This window comes from Lissotriton vulgaris, chromosome 5 (genome assembly GCF_964263255.1).
Source record: "Lissotriton vulgaris chromosome 5, aLisVul1.2, whole genome shotgun sequence".
In the NCBI taxonomy this organism is placed as follows: domain Eukaryota; kingdom Metazoa; phylum Chordata; class Amphibia; order Caudata; family Salamandridae; genus Lissotriton; species Lissotriton vulgaris.
The window spans coordinates 1,926,964,929-1,926,989,131 of NC_141693.1; the positions used below are offsets into that span (position 1 = coordinate 1,926,964,929).

The following is a 24,203-nucleotide window of genomic DNA, read 5'->3' on the forward strand; positions in this document are numbered from 1 at the left end:
CCCGCCTCCCTCCCGCCCTCTTCTACAACCCTATTTTGAATATTACATAGAGTAAAATAAAAGAAAAAGAACTTACCTTGATTGCAGCGTCCCGGGGCTCGTTCTTCCTGTTGACGCGCCGACTTCTTCAGACAAATGGGCATTCAAGGTAAGTTCTTTTTCTTTTATTTTACTCTATGTAATATTCCAAATAGGGTTGTAGAAGAGAGCGGGAGGGAGGCGGGCGGCGCGTAGTGGGGCTATGCGAAGTGTGTGGGTGGGCGTAGCGCCCACCCCACTTCGCGGAGCTTCACATAGCCCCACTACGCGCACTACGCCCACCCCTACTAATGATTTGAAACAGGTTTGATTTTTTTAACTCTAGCTCCGCCCCCCACTGACCCCACCCCTATGGGTGCAGCCCTTGGCCACAAACCACATTGTAATTTTGGCCCTCGACAGAAAGTTTGTGAGCACCCATGCACTAGATGAACCTACATCACCCCCTACCTCAGGGAACTCTACTGACTCCCTGTCCAGAAAAGATGCCAGTTCAAGCTCCTGACCCATGCATACATGGCCAACCACAACTGCGGAACCACTTACTTGAACCATCGCTTGACCACCAGACACCTTTGCTCCATGTCCCTTTCTCTAACCCTCTCCCCCGCATCCAGCATAGCAGCAAAAACATGGAATGAACTACCCTTTCATCTACGGACCTCCCAATCGCTTCAAGAGTTCCAAAGGTCCCGGAAGACAGGGCTAGTTGGCTAATCAACTGGACCCTGCAAGCACCTGGATACCCTCACAGGTGACAAGAAGCGCTCTGCAAATCTACTGATTGATTCATTGAGAGAAAAACGGGAGGGTGGCTACTAGGGGCATTTTCTCCATTAGGGCTGTGCCCCTCTGAAAATTCCTACACATTTACATAAAAAAATATAAAATAGATCGATTTATTTAGCGATACGATCTCTAAATAAATGGATGTATTTAATTCTGGGTTTTCTAATTCAGGCTGCGTGCCCGCCTCACTCTGAAGCAGGAGACGGAGGACAGGCAGTAAATAAACTTTCTTAACATGACGCACAACGCAGGGCTTTCTGTTTTAAAGCCCTTCATTGCCATTGGGGTCTCTGGTTGTATGCACACTGTAGGTCAGTGACGCATTTAGCGTCATGGTTTCAGGTGTAGGAGACTTCATCCCTGTGTGATTTCAGACGTCCCTCATTCAAAGACGTAGATCTCACCCTTTCATCATACGTGAGAGTGCATGCAAATACTTCTGATCTGGTGCCTTGTTCTCGATAATGGTAAGTGTTTGCAAGCTCATGTTGTGTTGTGTATATTGTGTTGAGACCCCTCATCCCTCTAACCTACCCCACTGTGACACCCCAGGCCCTCGCTGCACATTGCTCACTCCTTTAGAAGTGGAGCTGGGGACTTTGCTCCCTTGTTAAATGGATCCAAATAAGGAGCAGGGTTCGCTCTTGATCCCTTGTAAAATGGATCCAAATATTCAGCCCTGCCAAGTACCACGGATCAGGCGTTAGTCTAACGCATTTCATTGTGGTGGTCCGCATCACCGCACTGAAATGCTAAGAATCACATAATTGCTCTTCGTCAGAAGCACTAAGTAATCATGATGCACCTTACTAATTGAAACTAAAGCTGGTTTCCTCTGACGTGTCAGCGCACCATGCACTCTGCTTCTGGCAGGCTGTGGGGCGAGGATGCAACTATAAGTTGCTACAGTGTAGCAGAAATTCACCCGACACGCGGCGCAGCATAATTAATGGCATCACGTTCATGACTCTGCGGTGCGAGTAGTGAACTGACGGCTACTGTTAGAATATAGTGACAGACAAAGATCCTTGTCACGGGGTTAAAACTGCTCCTCTGGTAAGATGAATTGTGCCTGCTATAGTGTGCTCTTGTGATTTGTACAAGTGCAGCACTTCCAGGTAGTGGAAAGTCTGTGCAGCGTATTGCTTTTATTATAGAAATGGTATCAGAGGTAAGCAAGGGCAGCGGATTGAAGATTCACCCACTTTCCGTACTTTACGGGAGGGTCGTTGCCTGGACAATACTATCTCTGCATAGGCACCTATCTTCCTAAAAAAATGCATCAATTACCGTGGCTATTTTTTGTGGCATAGAAGGTATTTTTTATTATACCAAGAAACTCCTTAAACTAGAGCTAAGAAACCTGATTTCTGTTTCTGTTCCCCGGGTCCATAGCTGCCAAGGTTTCAGATTGCTATGTGTGACATTTTCCTAATTTCAGTGTAATCATAAGTGACATTGTAACGACTATGAGTGACACTTTCTCATGAGCAAAATCAGGCAATGAAGACAAGGAAAACATATAGATTTCAGAAATTACACCCATTTGAGTGTAGCTGCTAATGTTTCAGATTGCTTATGTGTGACATTTTCATAGATTCAGTGGATCTATGAGAGTCGTTGTTGTTGTATGACTTTATTCGATAGAATGTATCATAAAAGTGTACAAGTTCATACATCAATTTAAAAACAGAAATACACCCCCTTTTTTCCATTGATGGAAAAAAAAATGTCGCGTTGTCATACATACAGTTCAAAAATAGAATTTAAAAAACAATGTGTTTTAAAAACAGTTACAAACCCATTAAAAACACAGATTTTAAACAATTATCACACAATGATAACCATAACAAAGCAGAGGGCATTGCAGGGGCTCCATAATCTGCAACTGATGCGCCTAAAGGAGCTTGGATCTAACTAGCCAAGCGCATCCCAGATATTTAGCTGTCCCACATACTACGCTGGAACAGAGGTGTCTGATGTAAGAATGCGCAGTGCCTCCCTATGATGTTTAGTCCCTAAGTTAGAGCACACGGGTTTCAACCTTCTCCGTCTCGCCTGGCCATATGCTGGACAGGCGAAGAGGAAGTGGGGGATGGGTTCTGTGGGGAAAGCGCAACCAGGGCAACCTTCTTCCCTCTCTCCCAAGGGTTTCCACCCCGCAGTAAAAGCATTCAGAGGTAGTGTGCCAAGCCTGAACTTCAAATACATTGCCCTATCTCTAGGGGATTCAATGAAGTCCAAGAAAGGTTCCAATTTGGGGGAGGGCTTGGAATCTAGGAACTTCTCCGTCAGGGAACCATACTTCAGATTTCGTATTGCTTTATTGGACACCCACTCCTAATAGGCCTTCTTAACTACTTGCTTGTGTGGCGGAGACTGGCTTTCCCAGGCATCTGCTAGCCCAATTTTCCCCATCAAATGCTTAAGATTTGAAACCCAGGGTATCTTGCGGCCTGTGTCCATGCAAAGAAATTCGCTCAAGCCGGAAGCATAGTTACATAGTTCGGGGGTCCTTCTGAGGCGTACCCAGAATAAGAGAGGGCGCAGCCTTGCTATGTCTCTAATTGAGTGTCTACCAAAATCGTGGCGGAGAGGGACCAGAGGAGTCAATGGGGGGAGCGAGACCAGGTCCCTGTAGAACTTGTTTTCTGATTTCGCTAGCTCCGCGATGTTCTCGAACCCCCACAATTCCGCACCCATACAGGGATGAGGGCAGGGCTTTCCCCTCATATACCTTGATGGCAGGGGCAACAGGTTGGCTGTGGGAGAGGCGCTGATGCCTTGCCCACGACACACGCTTACGATTGAGTAGCATCTTTGACAAGTGAGATTTCCATTTCATCAAGTTGTTGACCCGTACACTCAAATATTCAAAAGCCTCCACTAATTCTAAAGGGGAGTCATCCAGCTTGATGGAATTTCTAAAGCGCTTGGATGGGGCCAAAGCCATTAGCTTAGTTTTAGTTGTGTTTATACATAGGCCTCTGGTCTTGCAAAACTGGCTGAACCGATCCAGCAGTTTTTGTAGGCCCATCGGGCTTTTAGAGATCAGGAGGTTGTCGTCTGCAAAAAGCAGCGTAGGTGTTTTTTCCCCTGCCACAGTTGGCATGTCGGCAGGATCCTCCCTCCGGTAGTCCACAACCCCATTGACAAAAAGGGAAAACAGGGTTGGGGCCAGGACGCACCCCTGGCGTACCCCTCTCTCTACCCTAACTCTCTCTGTCAAATGGCCCTGTCGGCCCCACCTCACTCTAGCGTAATTCTCCTCGTGCAGACGCACAATCAGATCCAGGATCAGGGGGGGGATGCCCAGCTCGGACAGGACCCGCCAGAGCGCGGCATGGGGAACCAGGTCAAAGGCTGTTCCAAGATCGATGAACGCCAAATAAAGGCTGCCTTTTTCGATCGTTACCGATTTCCAATATATCATAAAAAATCTAAAGACCTGGTCCATCGTGCCCACTCCCTGTCTAAATCCTGCCTGAAGATGGGACAAAATCTCATCTTCGTCCATCCAGGACCTCAATCGCGTGAGGAGTACCCTCCCAACCATTTTCAGCACTACGTCGATTAAGCTAATCGGCCTGTAGTTTGCAGGGTCCTCCCTATCCCCCTTCTTGTAGATCGTCACCACCTCGGCACCCCTCCACGAATCTGGAACAGGGTAGCCGCCCACAATGCAATTCAGGAATCGGAGGACAAAGTGGGACCAAAGCTCGCCATCATGGCGTAGTAAGTCGCCTGGGAGGTCATCTGGACCTGCCGCCTTGCCAGGCTCAATACTTGTAATGGCAGATTAAATCTCCTTGAGTTCGAAGGCGTCCCCCTCATTGGGAATCCCAACGGGGGCCAGCCATCGCACTTGCTCTGTTGTCAAAATCCCCTCTTCTCCCGAATACAGGCCTTGAAAATGCTCAAACCATTGGCTACCTGTAATATGGTTTGGAATTAGGGCATCTCCCTTTCTTGTGCTAACATTAATAAGCTCCCAGAATAGAGTGGAGTCCTTCAACTGGGCGGCATATTTGAGCTCCTGCCAATGCGCTTCTTCCCACGCCTGCTTGGCTTTATCTATGGTCCTATAGTAGGCCTTTCTCGCTAAGGTTATTTTTGGCTGATCCTTGGCTCTAAGGGCCAAATATAGCTCCTGTCTCTTTTTCCGACAAAGGGCAGTGTACCACAGGTTCGTCGCTTGCAGAGAGTGTGATTTGCGCCCCCCACTGTCCTTTGTACGGAAAAACTCCCCTTTCTTGTCAGTGGTCTCCTGATATATTTCACTAAATTTTGAGTCCTGCGGGGCCAGTGAGGTGGGACTGGGTAGATGTTCAAGCTCTTGGATCTTCAATTCCACAAGATCCTTAATACTTTCCAGGGTCTGGTCCTGTTTAGCGACCATATGCCACTTTAGTCACCGATTGCAGTTAGATGGTAAAACCTCCCTGGTGGACTCCGATGGTGTAATACCCGTGTCAATAGATAAGGTATCTATGTCTCGGGAGAGTTGCATGGACAGGAGATTGTGATCACTGTCAAGACTCGGGATGACCTCCTTATCAATGAGGTCAGCCCAAAGAGACACGTCTAGCAAAATATAATCAATAAGGGAGGGGGAGCTGATCCTGTTAAAAGTACACGCCCCACTAGGGTCCGAGCGGGTCCTGCCATTTGCTGCTCTTAAGTTATGTTCTAAGGCCAAGGCGTTAATTTGTATTGCTCTTTGGAACCATTTCTTTATAGGGGATAAGTTAAGTGTTGGTATAGCCCATTTGGAGTCCTCGTCCCTAGTGCCCAAGATGTCTTCATTACTCAGGGGCTCGAAGGTGCAGTTGAAGTCCCCTGCAACGATGATCCCTGCCTTTTTAGAAATGGCTGACAGCTCCAAATCAAGGGGTGATAGGGTGGATATCCCTTCTGCACCTGAAGACCCTCTGACATAAATATTGAATATCTCCAGGTGGGCAGTATCTTTAGCCCTTCCAATAGATAGATGTAGGATATCATGAGAGGGGGTATTGCAGTTGGATATCGACCAATTCAGTCCGATGCCAACCCAGATCAGAAGCCCTCCCGAAGGCCGCCCTCTATGCGAACTGATCGCGGGGATATGATATGTAGTATACCCCGGCATATACAAAGGAACCAGGCTCTATGTCTCCTGGAACAAGCAGATGTCATATTTGCTGATGAGGTCATTCCATTCAGGAAGGGCTTGGTTCTTTTGGAGCCCAGCTATGTTCCAGGAGAGTAGCCTGATTACCAGTGCGCAAAGTGCTACCTCTGCTTCCATTTCTATCTCGGAAGCTTTTGATCCAGGGCCTGATTATATCTAGATTAGATTTCAGCAATGCAATCTATCTGGGCGCCCCTGAGATCACTCTGAACAAATTACAGCAAGTTCAGAATGCGGCGGCACGAATGCTCCGCAACATCCTCATGTCACGATCGGCCAAACCCGCACTGAGGGCGCTGCATTGGTTGCCAGTGCGAGAAAGGGTGAAATTCAAATCTTTCTGCCTTGCACACAAAATCTTGCAAGGCAAAGGCCCCCCTGCCCTTCAAAAGCTGGTGACCCCATATAAGGCAAGTAGAACTCTACGCTCAGATCAACAACACTTACTCACGATCCCCAGGGTCAAAAAGGCCCGCTCAGGAGGGAGGAGATTCTCCGTAAAGGTTGCAACCCTCTGGAACTCTCTCCCCCTAGGTTTGCGCTCGGAGCAATGCCTCCTACGTTTTCGTAAACAACTGAAAACTTTTCTCTTTTGTTAAACCGCTGTGCCTATCTCCATCTTAATCTGTTACTCTGTTTGGTGAAGCGCTGGGATGCTCCAGGGTAACCACGCGCTATACAAAACTGTTTTAATAATAATAATAATAATAATAATAGTGCTATGGGCTACCAGGCTCAGCTCTCCCAACCTGGGTGTGTCCAAATTGGCAATTACAGGCTCCCTAATGTTGTTGCTTATTGCACCACCCTGCTCTAATGCGGCCATGCACACGCCTTCTCCTCCCAGGGGGCAGCAAGGGGGAGCAGAAGGACAATCTACTGGGCACCATCCCTCTAGTCAGTCGACTTGGGACAAACCAGAGCCATCCCCCTCCCGGACCATTGACCAAGATGGAAACCGACGAATCTGAATGGATGAATGATCGGGGGGATGTTCTAGACTCGAGGGCTTCTAAGTTCTCTGCCAGCAAAGGGTAAAAAAACTGGATCTTAATACAGTCTGTAACAGAGTTCGCCATTGTAACCCTCCTCACTTTGGCCATGTCCTCCCTTATGATGGATCTGCAGCCCCTTATTTACCTCAGCCAGTGTATTCCCGTGTTGTGGACGGACTCGCTGCTTTTGTGGCCCCCCACTGTGTTCAGTCTTGGGACCTGAGTCATATATATGGTAGCCCTGATATTGTGGCGATGAGATGAGCCACCTTGAAGATTTGGAGCTAGAGGTAACCCACTTGGGACTCTGTTAGGGGGAACCAGAGGGCAGTTCCTGGCCAAGGATGGGGCCTGCTCCTGGAGGCGCCTAGGAGGTGCCCTAAACCTTACGGAGTCAGAATATAATCTGCCAGAAGGAAGTGTAGTCTTTGTCTTTGTCTCTACAGGGCCCAGTGAAAGATGGCCTAGGGAAGGAGGGGTTAGGGAGAGTACCCCTGGATGGAATAGGGCTAGTCTTTTTAGCTGTATTGCTTGTCCACCCCGGGTGAGCTGTGTTACTTATCCCTTGCTGGAGGGGTTCGATATTGACAAAGGATTTAGTAACCCGCCCCTTCAGTAGGCCCTCCACCTTATTTCCCAGGGATTCTACTAACTTTTCCAACTCGATAATTCTTTCCAATAAAACAGGCATAGAAAGCCTGCACGAATTACAGCTGGCCTGGGTCTCTACAAAGAGTTTTTTGACAGAACATGGCCCCGATACAGATGTAGCAGCCTCGTCAGGTTCCAGAATCAGAGGTGCAAACTTATTTGAGCAGGGTACCATGGGGGACAAAACATGACCCCCTTCGAATCCCCCCGTAGATTCCTCGGCTAGAGTCTTATCGGTGGCGGGGAGTCGATCAGAGCCCTCATCCAACGTGACGATGGTAGACTTCCCCGTGGTCACTTCACGCAGGCCAGATTTTCATTTAACAAATATGGTGGGGATGGATATCCCTTGGGCCAGTGGAGAAATCTCAACGGCTTCCAGCTGTGGACTACTACCAGTTGTGGGGCTATCGCTACTTAAGGCTGCTTCGCAGTCGTTTACTAATTCCTCTATTCTCGTTAACACACAGTTCATTGCTGAGTGGGGCACTTTTTTGGCTTTTTGTCCCCCCACCTTCCAAGCTCTTCCTTTTCCCCATGATAACCAGAGATGAAGCAACAAAAATGCAATGGAGTGAGAAGATGGAAGCAAACAGAACAGTAGCTCCTGCGACAAGAGGAGAACAGCCTCACCCCTCAGATGAGGCCAAAGGTCCATTGAACTGCCCCTCTACCAGTGGCCATATAAGTACAGTACCTTATGGGTTCGTAAACCAGATGTAATGGGTGTGGCCCAGCCCGGCCTCCTCTGGCACCTGACGGCCAAAGACGGCCCGCCCTTTGCCCGAGCTTAGCCCGGCGCTGCCCGCACACGTCCCACGGTGCGGGAGGCGTTCCGGTCTTTTCAAGTGCCTCCGGGCACTGCGGTGTCGTCACAGGTGCGCCCTGACCCCCGGGGCACATGGGAGTCGGAGTCCTGGTGTAGGGAGCACACAGGATGCAGGAGCCGTTGCCCTCACGGCTGGAACTGCGGCAAGGTAGGTGCTTCCAAACGTTTCCCCCCGGAGCTCCCGGCGCTCCGGTCTTTTCAAGCACCTCCGGGCGCTGCGGTGTCGTCACAGGTGCGCCCTGACCCCCGGGGCACCTGGGAGTCGGAGTCCCGGCGTAGGGAGCACACAAGATGCAGGAGCCATTGCCCTCACGCCTGGAACTGCGGCAAGGTAGGTGCTGCCAAACGTTTCCCTATGAGAGTCATTCAAGACTAAATGTGTGGCACTTTCTTGTGACCAAAATCATACGTTGAAGTCCATGGAAATAGACAAATATCAGAAATCACACTCATTTGAGCAACAAGAAAGTCAAACTCTGTGGCAGGTGCTTTTAAAGCTAATATTAAATTTCCAAATAATCAGCACCCTCCACCCTAACCTCAGCTTCAGGTGCGGCTGAACCACAAGTAACACATTGATTTCTGTGAAAAAAGCAGCAACCCACTGAGCAATCCACATACAGTACAGTTCAATACAATACAATATACTAGTAGACTATCTTTGCAGTAGACATATTAGTCCTCTGTGCTGCTTCAAGGTGAGAGTGAAAACTGCCACTAGACAAAACTCTGACCTTTCTCCAGCTACTGTCACTGTCTGTCAAGCAAGGATATGAAACACTTTGCACTAATAAATCAGCAAAACTGCTAGTTTAGACAAAACTTCCACCTTAGATAGCCCTGCATTCACAGCATAGACAGACAACGTTAGTGTGCCCATTTTCAAGGCACTATCCCGTGCTGGAGCCCCTTCCCCATTCTTGTAACACAAGCATTTTAAATGTGAGCAGTATTATCGAGTCAGGCCCAACGCGAGAGATATGTGCTTTCTGTGTAACATGTTCTTACAGTGGCCAATTCTCTGATCTATGTCATTAAAACTGGCCCTGCGTACATGCCCCTAACTTAACACTGATGATAAAAACACGGATTGACTTGCAAACAATGAACGTTAAAAATGTCAAGGGAATGCATTTCCATGATTTAGTTCCTCTCTTATTTTACATGCTTTATTTAATCTTGCATTCCCCAAGAGTTAGCTATTTTATAATGTTGTTGTTTATCTGTATTTTTTTCTGTGCATACTTTGAGGCTTGTGCCTTGTCAGATGTTTATGAGGGGCTTTGATTGAGTGCTCAGAGGCTAAGGCTGAAGCCAAACAAAGTGCCTGGCAGAGGGTTGTCCTCTCTCCAGAGCACACAGAACAATGTTTGTGTATTCCATTTGCAACACAAATTCTGTGGATATGTGTGTCAAGGGGGTACACAGATGTCAAAATATTTGCAAGGCAAAAGTAAGAGAAATTTGCCGTGAATGTTGGGGGCGGTGAAGGGACAGAGATGCGAGGAAGGGCATTCGGGGAAGTGTGATAAGAGGATGCCGAAGAGGAAAGAGAGGGGGTTGAAGATGTGCAGATGGACAAGATATACAGAGAAAAAGAGGATACATATCTAAAATAAAGCAGACATAATTGAAGGCCAAAACTTCTTCCAAGGACCTCAATGCTATTTAATTCACAGACCCACTATTTCAGAATTTAAACATATTCATTGTTAATTATTTATAAGAAATCATTGTTGTTACTCATTTATCTTAATCAGCTAACACCCAGTGACAAAGCCAATCATACTGACAGGCTTTAGGCGTATGTCATTTGCTGTGCCATTTATCTGGATAAAATTACATCTCAGAAAGAAACCAAAATACCGGTCTGATGGCACACTATGGGAATCAAAGAAATGTATTTGGCATGTTCCTTTATAGAGAGCACCCACTTTTTCATCTCACTTAAAGACCTGTCTGCACATATTTCTATAAGGCTGGTTACAGCCAGCATCTGTGGGTGCTTCTCGAAGTCTGGTTAGAGCATTTGTTTCCAAAGTTAATGCTGCATGCAGTGCAAGACACTGGCCAAGCATACATTTTAAAGGGCTAAAGTTGTCATATAGAACAATTTACACATACCAGTAACTATTGAACAAATTAATGCATGAAGATATGGGGTAGTTTTTAATGCGTTTAATATTTCAAGACTATACGTTCCCACTGCTTAATAAGCCTTGCTTTATCGCTACATTAATTTACTTTAAAATGCACCATTTGCCAATCTTTTTTTCATTCTTTCTCAGGAGAGGGACCCCCCCCCCCCTGGACCCCAGGTTTGTCCATAGAACTTGTTCACATCGCTTGCTGTATAAAAACCATGCCCAACCTTTACTCCTCCTCACCTTCAAATTTCACCAGCCGCCACTGGTGGATAGGGGTCATGTCAAGGACATGAAGATAGAAGTGAAACAGTAAATAAGGTACTGGAGAAGTGGAAAAGACTCAAAGAATAAAGTAAAGAAGTAAAAATGGGAGTGAGCAAACCTAAGAGAGATGAGGGCATCTGAGAGGAATAGAGTTGAAGAAAAAAGCTGCAATCGAGAGAGAGAAACTGGTTAAGAAGGAGACGAGGAAAACTTTATAATGGATATAGGACAGATTGTGAGTTGGAGAAAAAGGAAAGCTCTGAGAGTTTTTACAGATGGAAAAGGAGGAAATGCTGGAGATAGGTGGGACAAGAAGGACAGTAGCACCGTCTACCATTCCGAAACATGAGAATGATAGAGGAATTAGTTGGGATATAAGGTGTAGGTGAGAGGAAACTCTGAGAAAAGATGTGATGGAGGTAATAAGTTAAAACATAGGGCCATATGTATCATAGTTTAGTTTTGCGATTTCGAAATAGCGATTTTTAAGGAATCTCTATTTAGAAATCGCAAAACGGTATGTATGAAAAAATCGCACTTTTCTTGCGATTCCTTAATCTTCCTTATTTGCGAATTCGCAAGTTGCGAATTCGCAAATAAAGAATAATTTCCCATTCATTCCTATGGGCCAGGAGGCCCCTAGGAATGATTGTGAAATGCATTTCATTTTGCGATTCGCAATTTGCTAATCGCAAAATGATATTGATTTCAAGGGTGCAGGGGTGTCTCAAGGACACCCTGCTGCACCCCTGAAATCAGCATGTGTGTGCATATGGCGCACATACATGCCCTATGGACATGTATGTGCGTCACATGCCACATTCAAAAATGCCAATTTGTGCATTTTTACAAGAAATCGCAATTTACCACCAATTGAAAGTTGGTGGTAAATTGCGATTTCTTAAGCTTAATTCGCTATAGAAAACTGCTTCATACATAGGATTTAAGGAATCGCAAAATTGCGATTCCTTAAATGCTATAGCAAAATAAGGAATCGCAAATTTATGCGATTCCTTATGATGCGATTTTTACATACATAACAAAAAATGCAAAACAGCCTTTTGCGATTCGCATAGGCCGGAATTCGCGAATCGAAAAAGGCTTGATACATATGGCCCCTAGTGAGGCATTGCTCCCTGAAGTAGAGGCGGAGGTGAGAGGACAAATGAAGGAGTCAAGATGATAGAATATGAGAAGAGTGAGGGTGAGGGTAACTCAGAGAACCTACTAGAGATATGAAAAATAAAAGGCAGAAGAAAAGTGTGACACATAGCTGTTAGACCGGTAAACACAGAGTGGGGAGAATGAGGGACGTAGATGTTTAGGTGAAAAACAGCTGGTGTAAGAAGGTTGTTAGAATATGAGTTGTCCAGGTGAGAGGGAAAACCGAAGGAGAGGTAGATGAGAATTAAATAGGTACAGCTAGAGCTCAGAGGATGATGTAGTGATAGAGATAGAAGCGAGGGCATGATAGTAGAACTGCAAGATGGAGGCAAAGAATAAGAGGAAAACCTAGAGACTAAGCTGAGATGAAAATGGTGAATAAGAATGGTGGGGGTGAGGGTAAACTGGGAGAGATGGAAGAGTAGCTCTGGCAAAGGCTGGGGCGAGTGAATGAGAAGTTGGAGGTAAGAGGCGAGTAAATGGAAATGAGATGGAAAGATGGAAGGGTATGAAAGAGAGTTGACAATTATTATGTATTTGTTCTATGGACTCTTATATTCTGGCAGATGATTACTGCCCCACCGCAATAGATCTGTGTCCTGATAGGTAGGTGGTCATTTCTAAATCTGGTGTGCTGAGTAGTCTCGGCCGACATAAAATCCTCCACCAGGCCAAGCGAGAATACTCAGTCCGCTAGAAAATAAATCAGGCTCAACACTCCTGCTCCCTTCATCCTGATATGTAGCAAATATTGAAATGTAAACAAATATGAGTTGTAGTTAAATTATTGCACCTCAGCCACCCTGCTTACCATCCATGTTTACAGCCAGATGCTTCTTCACGTGGTGTGGCCCTTTTGTTTCTGTGATACAACACCTCTGTTCTCACCACACCAGACACCTTATGTTTCACCCTCAACTACGCCTGTTTGATGCTTGAACTCCGGTATGCTGAGTTCTTCTCACCTGCCTTCTTTGTCCCTAGGAGTTCCGGAGCTATGGCGGGACCCCTGTAGACTTGGCCGAAGACTTCTCAATGCACACCTGCAAAATCATTGCATCCCTGGCCTTCGGCACCACAGTGAGTTGGATCGGGTCTCTGCTAGAAAAATAGCTCATCTGAATATTGTGCTTGATGCACAGATCTGTTTTTGAACTTCATGCCATTGGTTTGGAATCCAGTGGAGCTGTTAGAGGTAATGATGGAAGGTTGTGAAACGTATGAATTCTTTTCATTTTTTTCAGTTCGAGAAGCATGACCCCAAGTTCCAAGAGATACATAAGTGCATCTCAGACCTGGTCAGCCTGTGGGGGTCTCCATCCATCTTCGCCCTAGACGTCTTCCCCCTCTTAAGGGTGAGTTTGATTTCTTGGGGAAAGCAACTAGTTGGTTGTAGTTAAATACAAATCCTTGTGTCCAATGGGTGTCCTGGTTTCTGTTCATTTGTATCCTTTGTTCTTTTTTTATTATCATACCTGCTCCTCCATTGGATTTGTTCTTCTTTAGTTATCCTTTTTTCTTCTACTTTTGCTTTCCGTCAACTCCATTAGTCTTAGTTCTATTCCGTTGGTCTCCTTTAGTGTTTATTCTTCTCTGTATGCCTTTGTTCTACTCCTTGGATTTACTTTTCCTCTATTACCCTGCTGATTCCTGCTTCTCGTTAGTCTTTATTGTCCTCTATGAGCTGTCTTTCAGCTTCCTTAGACTTCGTTCTTCTCAGTCAACCTTCATCATTCTTTTTTGGTATTTGTGGTCCCCCATTCACCTTGTCTTACTGCACTAGTTTTCATTATCCTCCCCTAATCTCCACGATCCCCACTAGTCTTTTTTCCCCTCTATTAGTCTTTGTTCCACTCCATTAGTCTTTGATACCCTGCGTTAGTCTTTGTTCTTCACCATTTGTTTTTGTTATGTTCCATTGGCATTCAGTCTCTTTTGTGAAACTTTGTTGTCTTTGATTCCTGTTCCTACTCCTCTAGTAGCCTTCATTCCCCATAAGCATTTGCTGTCCTCTGCTAGTCTCCCCGCTTGCCTTTGGTCTCCTCTATTAATCTTCATTCTTCTCTGCGATCCTTCCTTCCTTGTTCTTGCTGCTCCTCCATTAGCTTTCATTGTGCTTAGGGTTCATTTTCATTCATCCATTTTCATTATCCTCTATCAGGGTGTATGTCTGTCATTTAGACTTCATTCTCCGCAAACCTTTGTTCTAATCCATTATTATTCCTTGTTCTCCATTAGCCTTCTTTCTGCTTCATTAGTCTTCATTTGTCAAAACACGGAAACCCCAGACATTTACCAAAGTTAGGGAACAGGAGGCGATGGGTTCTCTGTGGTGAGCTGGCCTCCAACTACACATGCAAAGCATTAGAGAGTTACCAGAGAGTCACCAGAGTAAATGTTTAATTATTCCCCTATGAGTGATTGTCCATCTCAGGCTTATCTATGGATACACAAAACAGTGTGACGGGATGTCCTCACACACCACCGGGTATCATGCTTCATCATAGGACTGTCTTCGTTGTGGCCCCCTTGTCACCATCAGAATAGAGGGATATATGACATCACAACGCATGCTTTTCCAACTCATGCTTTTACGTCGCAAGTTTTACAACGCATGCCTTTACAACGCATAGTGTTGAGCGGTGCTGGATAGTGAATAGTTTAATTTACTATTCCAACTCCAGTCCCCGTGGATAGTAGGGAAGGTGTTAATGTCTAGCACAAGGGGCCCACAACGTAGACAGTTGTAAAAACCCTCCTACACAGGGTGTGATTATAGGGGTTCCAGAGTCCTTCCTTCACTGGGTACAGATGAGCCACGGTTAGGGTAAGAGGTATGGGACCTGGTCTCACATCATTTTAATATGTAACATGTGATGCACAAGTGCAGTGTCACACCCACAATTTGTGCATGCAAATTTGCAAGCCAAGTGTTTGTCTATCATTTTTCAGCCTATGCGTGTAAACTGTTGGTTTGTTTGTTATGCTCTATGTACCTAGGGACCTAGGACAGTGCGAAACCACAAAGGTCAGCCCAACTTAAAAGTGGCACTAACAGGGTTGTATACCACAGTATGATCCTGTGTTCCATGCTGACGAATGCCACGGAGCCAAGAAGCAGACATATGTTGACGGTCTAAGGTGGGGATGGGATATTGGTTCCCCTAGTCTCCATGCTGGTTTTAAATACCAAGTGATATCTCTTTCAAATTAAAACGTATTTTTGATTTATCACATTGTTTTTTTATATTCACATCAGGGCTTCAATAGTTAGTAGTGCCTCCTTTACTATAAAGCGCAGGCCCGCTCTTCATCAAACCGTGTTTTTGTCCTATGATGAAGCATGACACCTAGTGGTGTGTGAGGACATCCCGTCACAATTTTGTGTGTGTCCATAGATAGGTTTGAGGTCGACAATCGCTCATAGAGGAATAAACATTTACTCGGGTGACTTTCTAGTGCTTGACAGACATTCTTCTCTTCCATTAGTATTCATTCTTCATTACTGTTTTTCTCTTTGTTAGCTTTCTTTCTCTCTTAATTCTACTCCATTGGTCTTCGCACTCTTGCATAAACCTTCTGTCATCTCTGATTCTTTGTTCTCCTTTGTTAGTCTTTCTTCTCTTTAACTAGTATTTGTTCTCCAGCATGCTATTTTGGTCTTGTTAGTGTACTTTCTCCTCTGTAAACTTTCTTTCATTATAGTTAGTTAGTCTTTGTTCTCCTGTTAGTTTTTGTTCCCCATCATTTTATTTGAAAGGATCCCACTTCATGTACTCTACCTCTAACCATGGAATATAATAAGCAAGCACTTGCCCACTTATTTGACTTCTGATAAGCCCACCATCCAAATGCAAAAAGGCGCACCACTGACCTTAAAGTCACTTGCTTGATGTGAGATGCTTTGTAGATAGTCAACACCCACATATGGAATTCCAAAAACACGAGGCATGAACTGAAACGGATCCATGTCACACTGAGCCATTGTTCTCCATATTAAATGCCAAACCAAATCAATTTCGATATTTAATGCTTAAATATGACCTTTCTTAAGTCACCTGCACCAGTGCCTTTTTGCATATTTAAAACATGTCAGAAATGCTTCTTGCTTATTGAAAGAGGTGATAAGATTTCCAGCCATAGATGCACTTTATACCTATTTATTTTTATTTATTATTTATTTATTATTATTTATTTATACCTTTCCCCTGAGGCGGAAGCCGGGGGCGCTCTTCTCTTTACCCTCTCCCACTGACTAATACGGAGTGTGTAACATTTTCTCAGGACTTTTTTAAAATTGTGTATATATTTTACTGGGCGCTTTTTAAACTCCTAAATTGCTGGAATACGACCCACTGGGCCAAAATTATTGCTTGTTTCTACCGGCGCAGCCCGATTGAAGCGCTGACGCCGGTAGTCGCGGATATTTACCGCCGCTGCCATCTTGGGGAAGGCAGGAAGGGTAGCGGTCCAGCTTCTGGACGATTCCCGCCCTCCCGCCTTATTTAAGGTTTGTTTCTTCGTGCCCTCTGCAAAATCTGTCAACACCTTTCCCCTGAGGCGGAAGCCGGGGGCGCTCTTCTCTTTACCCTCTCCCACTGACTAATACGGAGGGTGTAACATTTTCTCAGGACTTTTTTAAAATTGTGTATATATTTTACTGGGCGCTTTTTAAACTCCTAAATTGCTGGAATACGACCCACTGGGCCAAAATTATTGCTTGTTTCTACCGGCGCAGCCCGATTGAAGCGCTGACGCCGGTAGTCGCGGATATTTACCGCCGCCGCCATCTTGGGGAAGGCAGGAAGGGTAGCGGTCCAGCTTCTGGACGATTCCCACCCTCCTGTCATGTATAAAAATAACCACTCCTCTCGTCCGCGCAGCGGGCGGGCGCAGCTGGCGCGCCTAAGGCAGGCCCGTCTGCGCCCGTCCGCGCCTGGCACGGGCCGAGGGCCAGTCCCCCTGCCCAGGCTACTACCAATAACCGTGTCAGTTGGTCTAGAGAGCAACTCCAACAAATTGGATTGGGCTCTTGTGTTACAGATGTTCGCTGCCCCCCTGAAAACTTAGATTGCCATTCTTTTCAATGTTCTCAGTGCAATTTTCTTCTTCCTCCTTGGTGCGAGCGTACATTGCCTCCACCCCCAGTCCCGACGGCCCGTCCCTTAAAAGCAGCGTTGATCAACTGCAGATCTCTCCCGCGTCACGCCAACGAAATTTGGTCGATCGTGACCACCTACAATTGGGACATTCTATTCCTAACGGAGTCTTGGACTAAGGATACTTCAAAACCTGATATTTACTTAGCTACCCCCCCGGACTATCGCTTCCTGGGCATCAACCGAGAAGGTAAAACTGGGGGAGGACTTGCCATTATGTTTAAATCCCACCTCAATATCTCTATAAAAAAACTTACTGACATTGGGCTGATTGAAGCCTTGTATTTCTCGATTGCCAACTCTGCATCAGTTTACCTAACTGGCATTCTAGTATATAACCCTCCAAAAGCTTCCCCTTCCTCTTTAACGCAGTTGGTCCACATCATAACTGACTTGTCTCTCAAGCACTCGCACTTTATAGTACTAGGCGATTTTAATTTACATGCTGAGGATCCCACCTGCACCTTAGCCACTCGGTTCCTCGACTCTCTTCAAAACCTGAGCCTGTCGCAATTAATTCAAGGTCCGACACATGAGGCGGGCCATACATTGGACCTAATTTTTTCTAATCTACCTGGGATTAGCTCCTATCCCCCCTTGCCCCTTACCTGGACTGACCATTACCTTCTCTCGTTCGATATCCCTCTACCTCAGTCCCCTATTTCAGTGGTATTGGGTACAGACTTCAGGAGAAAATGGCATAAAATCACGTGTTCGGCCCTAGAGCCGGTATTCAGCTGCCCTCTGGAGCCTCACTTAGACAATTTAGATGCTGGTGTTTTCAAGCTCAATGCTGCCCTATTATCTGCGATTGACGGTATCGCTCCATCCCTACCGGTTTCATCTGCAAGATCTCGTCCCTCTGCCCCCTGGTTTTCTGTTGCCTTACGGGAAGAAAAAAGCCGCTGCAAAAAATTAGAACGCAGCTGGAGATCGACATACGATTCTGAGGCAAAAATTATATACAAAACGGCCCTGAAGCAATTCTCCAAGCTTAAAAAAACTGCCATGAAAGAGTTTTTCACCTCGCAAATCAAAGATGCAGACAACTCGGCTAAAACCTTGTTTAAAATTGTTAAAGATTTTGTTAAACCGCCCGCAATCACTCCTAACAATGTTGCCAGCCAATCTCTTTGCGATGGACTATCTGACTTCTTCCAGGAAAAAATTGAGAAAATATCATCTACCTTCTACCCAGTAGTGGTGTCTGAGTACCCCAGTCTCCATACATCTATTAGACACCGCTCCTACCCTATCGGCATTCAAGGACCTCTCTCCTGATTTGGCACTTAAACTTCTCATACAATGTAAATCTGGCTCCCCTCTGGACCCGGTTCCCCCTAAGATCATGACTGACTTAGCTACCTTATTATTAGAGCCACTAACCTCCCTTTGGAATGCCTCCTTACAGTTAGGCCAATTCCCCTCTGCCTGGAAAGAAGCCTTGCTTGTGCCCATCCTGAAGAAATCAGATGCGGACCCCACTCAATTCTGCAATTATCGGCCTATTTCCCTCCTCCCTAAACCAGCGAAGCTTTTGGAGAAGGCCGTCCAACTTCAATTGGCAGAATATCTCCAGACTAACTCCCTGCTCCATGACTCCCTGTCTGGTTTCCGTGCGGGTTTTAGCACGGAAACTGCATTACTAGAAGTTTCTGAGACTGTTCGAGAGTGTGTGGATAAGGGCGAGGAGGCCATGGTGGTTCTCCTCGATCTGTCCGCCGCTTTCGATACGGTGTCTCATCAAATACTTTTAGACCGACTGGAGCAGATTGGACTGGGTGGTTCTGCACTGTCTTGGATCACATCTTTTCTCCAGGGCCGATCACAGAGGGTTCTCCTCAGACCTTTTAAATCAGGGTCCAAACCTCTTGTCTGTGGAGTCCCTCAGGGCTCGGCATTGAGTCCTCTGTTTTTTAATGTTTACCTGGCCCCGTTGGCCAAGGTTGTGGAGGCATGCGGAGTCAGAGTGATTTCATATGCTGATGATACACAGCTGATATTCTCCTTTAGAGATCACTCTGACTCCAGCCTCTCTAGTTTCCGCCACTGTTTGGGAGAAATCTGTTCATGGATGGCCTCGAACCACCTTCGTCTCAATACGGATAAGACGGAGGTCCTGTTCTCTAATCAAAAAACGACAATACCCCCCTCTCTGTGGTGGCCTTCGGTACTTAACCCCCCCCTATTCCGGTGCACACGGCCCGTAATTTGGGATTCCAGTTTGACGACACGCTCTCCTGCGGCCCTCAAATTAATAAAGTCGTGGCTGCCTGCTTTGGTAAGCTAAAAATGATGAAAAAAATCTTTCCATTCCTGCCAATGGATGTGCGCAGAACAGTTACCCAGGCGCTAATAACGTCCCATTTGGATTATGCCAACAGTCTTTATGCGGGGCCCCTCTATATCAAATTGAACGCCTGCAAGCAGTTCAAAACGCGGCAGCAAGACTGATTGGCAATATCCCTTTCCGACATTCGATCTCCATGTTTCGTAAAAAGCTCCATTGGCTTCCTATAGCCTCTCGGATTAAGTTTAAAATACTCACTCTTGCCTTCCGTGCTCTCAACGGTACCGGTCTAGAATACTTAAGAAAGAGATTGACATTATCCCATTCAGTGAGAGACCTACGTTCCAACAGCCTACGTCTTATGGTTGTGCCACGCTTCCGCCGCACACAAATGGGTGGCAGAGCTTTCGCTGTCCTTGCTGCGAAACACTGAAACGGCCTCCCTTTAGACCTCAGATTTGCCTCATCTGAAGCACTGTTTCGCAGCCGCCTGAAAACATGGCTATTTTCCTCATCTTAGATAGATACCTCTTTATCTCTGCTGACAGTTTTAGCGCCGGGACACCTCCGACGGAGGTAGCTGTGCGCTCTACAAGATCCATAAATAATAATAAATAATTTGTTTGATGCTTTAAAAGCTCATTATTACACATTTTTGTATTTGTTACACATGACCAGGCCCTGGGGAGGGTGTTTGTAGATTTCTCTTCAGATCTTCTGCCTCTTTATACCAAGTGGGGGAGGGGAGAGGGGGGTAGCCGGAGCTGTCTGTCAGGAGGGAGCAGCATACAGGAAATAGTAACTTTCTAGAAGCTTCACTGCCCACTAACGAGTTACGCCTATAACCTGGGTCTCCCAAAGACCCCGACTCGCAAGGAGTATTGGAAACAAGAAGATGGAACGGGTTGGCTGTTGACCACTGTCAGTGGAGAAACAGTGGAAGATCCCTGTTCCTGGCTCTCTTAGTTTGCACTGGGCTCTCTTCTCAGAACAGGTGGCGCCAAAGCTTGAAGATATAAATAATTAGTGGACTTGCTTCAACTCTGTGGGCTAGCCTAGCTGAGCTAGCTCCTAAAAGAGTGAACTTTTCACCAGGCTTCCGGCTAGGCATATGGCCCACCGGGAAGAGGCTGGAGAGATACTGGTACAAAAGCAAATGAGTTGCTGTCCACCAGAAAGCTGAAAAGAGTTAGTAGGCTTGGAGACACATTCACACCTTCTGCAAGTCCAGAAAATGTGCTCAACAATGGAGCCAGCAGCTGCCTTACAGGATAAGGGCAAGGACCCTATAGGTCCATTCATAGAAAGCAGTGTGCACGAGCCAAGAAGGTAACTCATTCTGTCCTGCCCTCCCTGCCCGTGAGACCAGGCAAAAACAATTACACTAGTTCCTACTGGGCACAGTGTAGCATTTGACACACAACAGCTCTCCTGCTGTACCAGAGAGCCAGGTAAGCCTATTGTTAGGGGTAGATGGCCATAGCATTTAAAATGGGGATACAGAGAAGATCCTTGTTGGGTTAGGGAACCTTTGGAACTTAAGGATCATCACGCGCTATAGGTGATAACCACACAATCCAGGGTCCAACCCGATGCTTCAAGGGTTAGGGCTGACGACAACCTAAGCATAGAATTTGAAGTCCAGCATGAATGGCCCAATACCATAATTGAACCTTGTAGTCCAGCCTTTGAGTTCTGGGGCTGGTGGCACATGGACCGTCTGGTTACTAGACCTCTGCATACCCTTGCTGAGGCAAAGAAGATCCAAAATGAGGATTGAGCACACTTTTTGGGCACTTGGTCCAAAACTATTGGTAGTCTCCTGATCAACGCCACACTGTTCAGATGTTGGGGTTTACTGGGGGTAGTCAAGGCAACAGGGCTCATCTCTTTAAAAGTGTGTTCACCAAGCAGAGCACCTACCTGTGACTCACTCCATGCTAGTGTGCTATTGTCCATCTCTGGTAAGACATCACTAGAGGACTGTATGTAGGCAGGTGGCATTCTCAAGGTCACTGAGGATAGCAAAGATTGCTTGGTGTGGGCTTCAAGTACACCATCTTCTAGCAGGCAGGGCAGCAGAAGCAACAGCAGATCCTTATGGTTGGTAACTGCTAAGAGGAGAGGAGCTGCCTGTCACTCTGGACATTCATAACATACTACAAGTCTTCATACGGCATCGTAGGTTAAATGGGGATACAAGTTTTGAAGGATTATTCCCACGCTTTTCCCAAACAGGCAACCCAAGCTGGATGTTTGGTTGGATCTCCCAGACAGAGGTGAAAGAAAAACAAGGCAATATTTACAGGGATTGGCGTTTGTGGTCTTAGTGTATCTACTGCCCAAGCGCCCAAGAACTGTGGCCAATTACATGGTCCTGTGGTTCCTGGGGCTCAGAGGACACCACAGAAGACCACAGCTGCAGACTGTGAGTTTCACTCACCTGGTGCTGCCTTTGCTCATGCTCCTGGACTCCTAGCTGCTGCTCCTTGCTCCTCCAGCTTCCAAAAGGGCAATCACCTGTCTTGGGGTTTAAAGCTACCCTTTAAAGCTGCTCTGCAACTTGTCCACTTCAGGTGTTTCTTTTCCATCATGGCTTTTTTTTCTTGGTTTTCCTGATTTTCAAAATCCTTTGTGTTTCCTATCATGTGATGTTTTGACATCATTTCCTTTTCCTGTTCCTTTTCTATATAAAGGCTGCAGTCTGGTTGGAGGGTGTGCCACAAATGTGTGTTCCTTTTCTTCTTTCCTTGCTTCCTGCACTTGCTGATCCCCATTCTTTGCTCGTGAACAATTCCACTATTGGATTTTAGATTCCTGATACTTTGAAGACTTTGTTCAGCAAGGAGGTTGTTTATGCCTTTGCTTTTTCTCCCCTGACAAGGTGGTAACAAGCATTTGCAATGCAATAGGTCTCGCAATTGTGACAGTTTGAGCTATTGGCATTGTAAATGGCAATGCCTTTTACTTACGTGTTGGTTTTTAAAACATAAATGAAAGGCATTGCCATTTACAATGCCAATAGCTTAAACTCTCGCAAATGCGAGACCTATTGCATTGCAAATGCTTGTGTTGATCAGCCTCCACATTTGCATTCAAGGGCAAACTTTTTCATGCATAGAGCCCCTCACCCAAGCTGCTAGTGTACTTAGAAGCTGTAAATCTTAAAAACTAGCGTATCCATCTTACAATCTTTAACTTTGAATCCACTTACTCGTACATCTATTGATCATGTCTTGACCACTTGTTGGAAGACTTGCAGAACAACAGAGTGACTGACTAACTTGAAATTCTGAAGGGACAGAGCTCATGATAAGTCGATAACGTGACATAATCATCAATGCAAGTCATTCAGACCATGGAATACTGCCAACCGGCCCAATCTTGGCACACAATATGACACATCCCTCTCTCATCTTCTTAGTTGGGCATAATTCTGCTTTGCCAAGATCGATAGATTCCTTTGCCTCTCATATATAGCGCCTACATATAGAGCAGACCTAAGAACATTCTCCCGACAATGACATTTTAAAGAAGCCACCGCATATAAGTTCAAAGAATTATCTTGCATGAAAGGAACTCACAACAACCTTGTGATGTTTACCCCCAGCCTCCAAGACGCTGCAAACCAAACAAATCGGACCCAAGGTTTTCGGGGACAGATGCAACTCATCCACAACAGTTGTAAAATGGCTCTACATTTGCTCCTGGAGACAAAGGCAGCGGCCGTGAGCCCTAAAACCGACCTCCAATCGGAAATGCCCAGAAGGATAAATGGCCACTCGGGCCCCTCGTAGTAAAATGAGTAAACCTGCACCCTCAAAAACTCAAATGAACAGGTACACAGTTACTTGTTTTGATAATTCTGAGCTTGAACACTGCACCAGCGGCAGGCACACTCGTGGAAACCTCTGCCACTCAGATAATTATACACAGCGCACGAGTAAGCACTAGGCAAACTGAGGCACATGTATTTTTTCTTTTCCCCATAGGGAAAGATGTATCCCCCATGTTGAAACCCTTTCCTCTACATCTCCTTCAAGTTTGCCAGCGTATACAACTTTGTCGGCGCTGACAAACTTACAAGGCTAAGCGCACCTTCTTATGCCCACTCCGAACCTTTGCAGGGTGGTTACTACTGCGTGATTCTAGACACTGGTGGTCAGAATTACAAACCATTTAGGTCTGTTGGGAATCCTGTGAATATCTGCGAAAGACAGAACTCATTGCATTTTAATGCGATAAAGTATTCTTATGCTCTTAGAATGCCTTTATGAATCTAGCTCAGTCTTATGTACGAAGTTGCAATGTGCAGGTTGTCACTGTAAAAGAACAAGTTTAAGGCTCTTGTGAACGGGTGTGAGTGTTTAAAAGGTATTCCCGCCCTGACGAATAGCACATGAAACCCGAAATGCATTGGAGATTTGTGTAAATGGCAAAATGTATAAAGGAGTGTGCGTCTTGAAATCAATAGATTCTGAAATTTTACAGTGAAATTTCACATTAGCGCATAAATGAAAGTATTTAACATGCTGCTCTAGTTAAATAAGAGGACGTTTTGAGAAATTAAATGAAAGACCAAACACAGTTCTCATCAATCAATTGAACCAAATGTCAGCAAGTGTGTTATTTTGGCAAACAATTCTCAAGCAGGATTGGCTTTCATTGGCAGCGAACACTGGATTAACTCCACGCTGCGGAAT

General features: G+C 45.8%; 1 protein-coding gene across 1 annotated transcript in view; it reads left to right on the forward strand.

Moving 5' to 3' along the window:
* The window catches only part of CYP21A2 (cytochrome P450 family 21 subfamily A member 2), a 104,146-nt gene that overhangs the window by 48,859 nt on the left and 31,084 nt on the right, over positions 1–24,203 (forward strand). The window contains exons 4-5 of the mRNA XM_086924528.1: positions 13,036–13,131; positions 13,296–13,406. Of these exons, the coding sequence (XP_086780654.1) occupies positions 13,036–13,131; positions 13,296–13,406 (207 nt within the window). The remainder of the gene's footprint in view (positions 1–13,035; positions 13,132–13,295; positions 13,407–24,203) is intronic.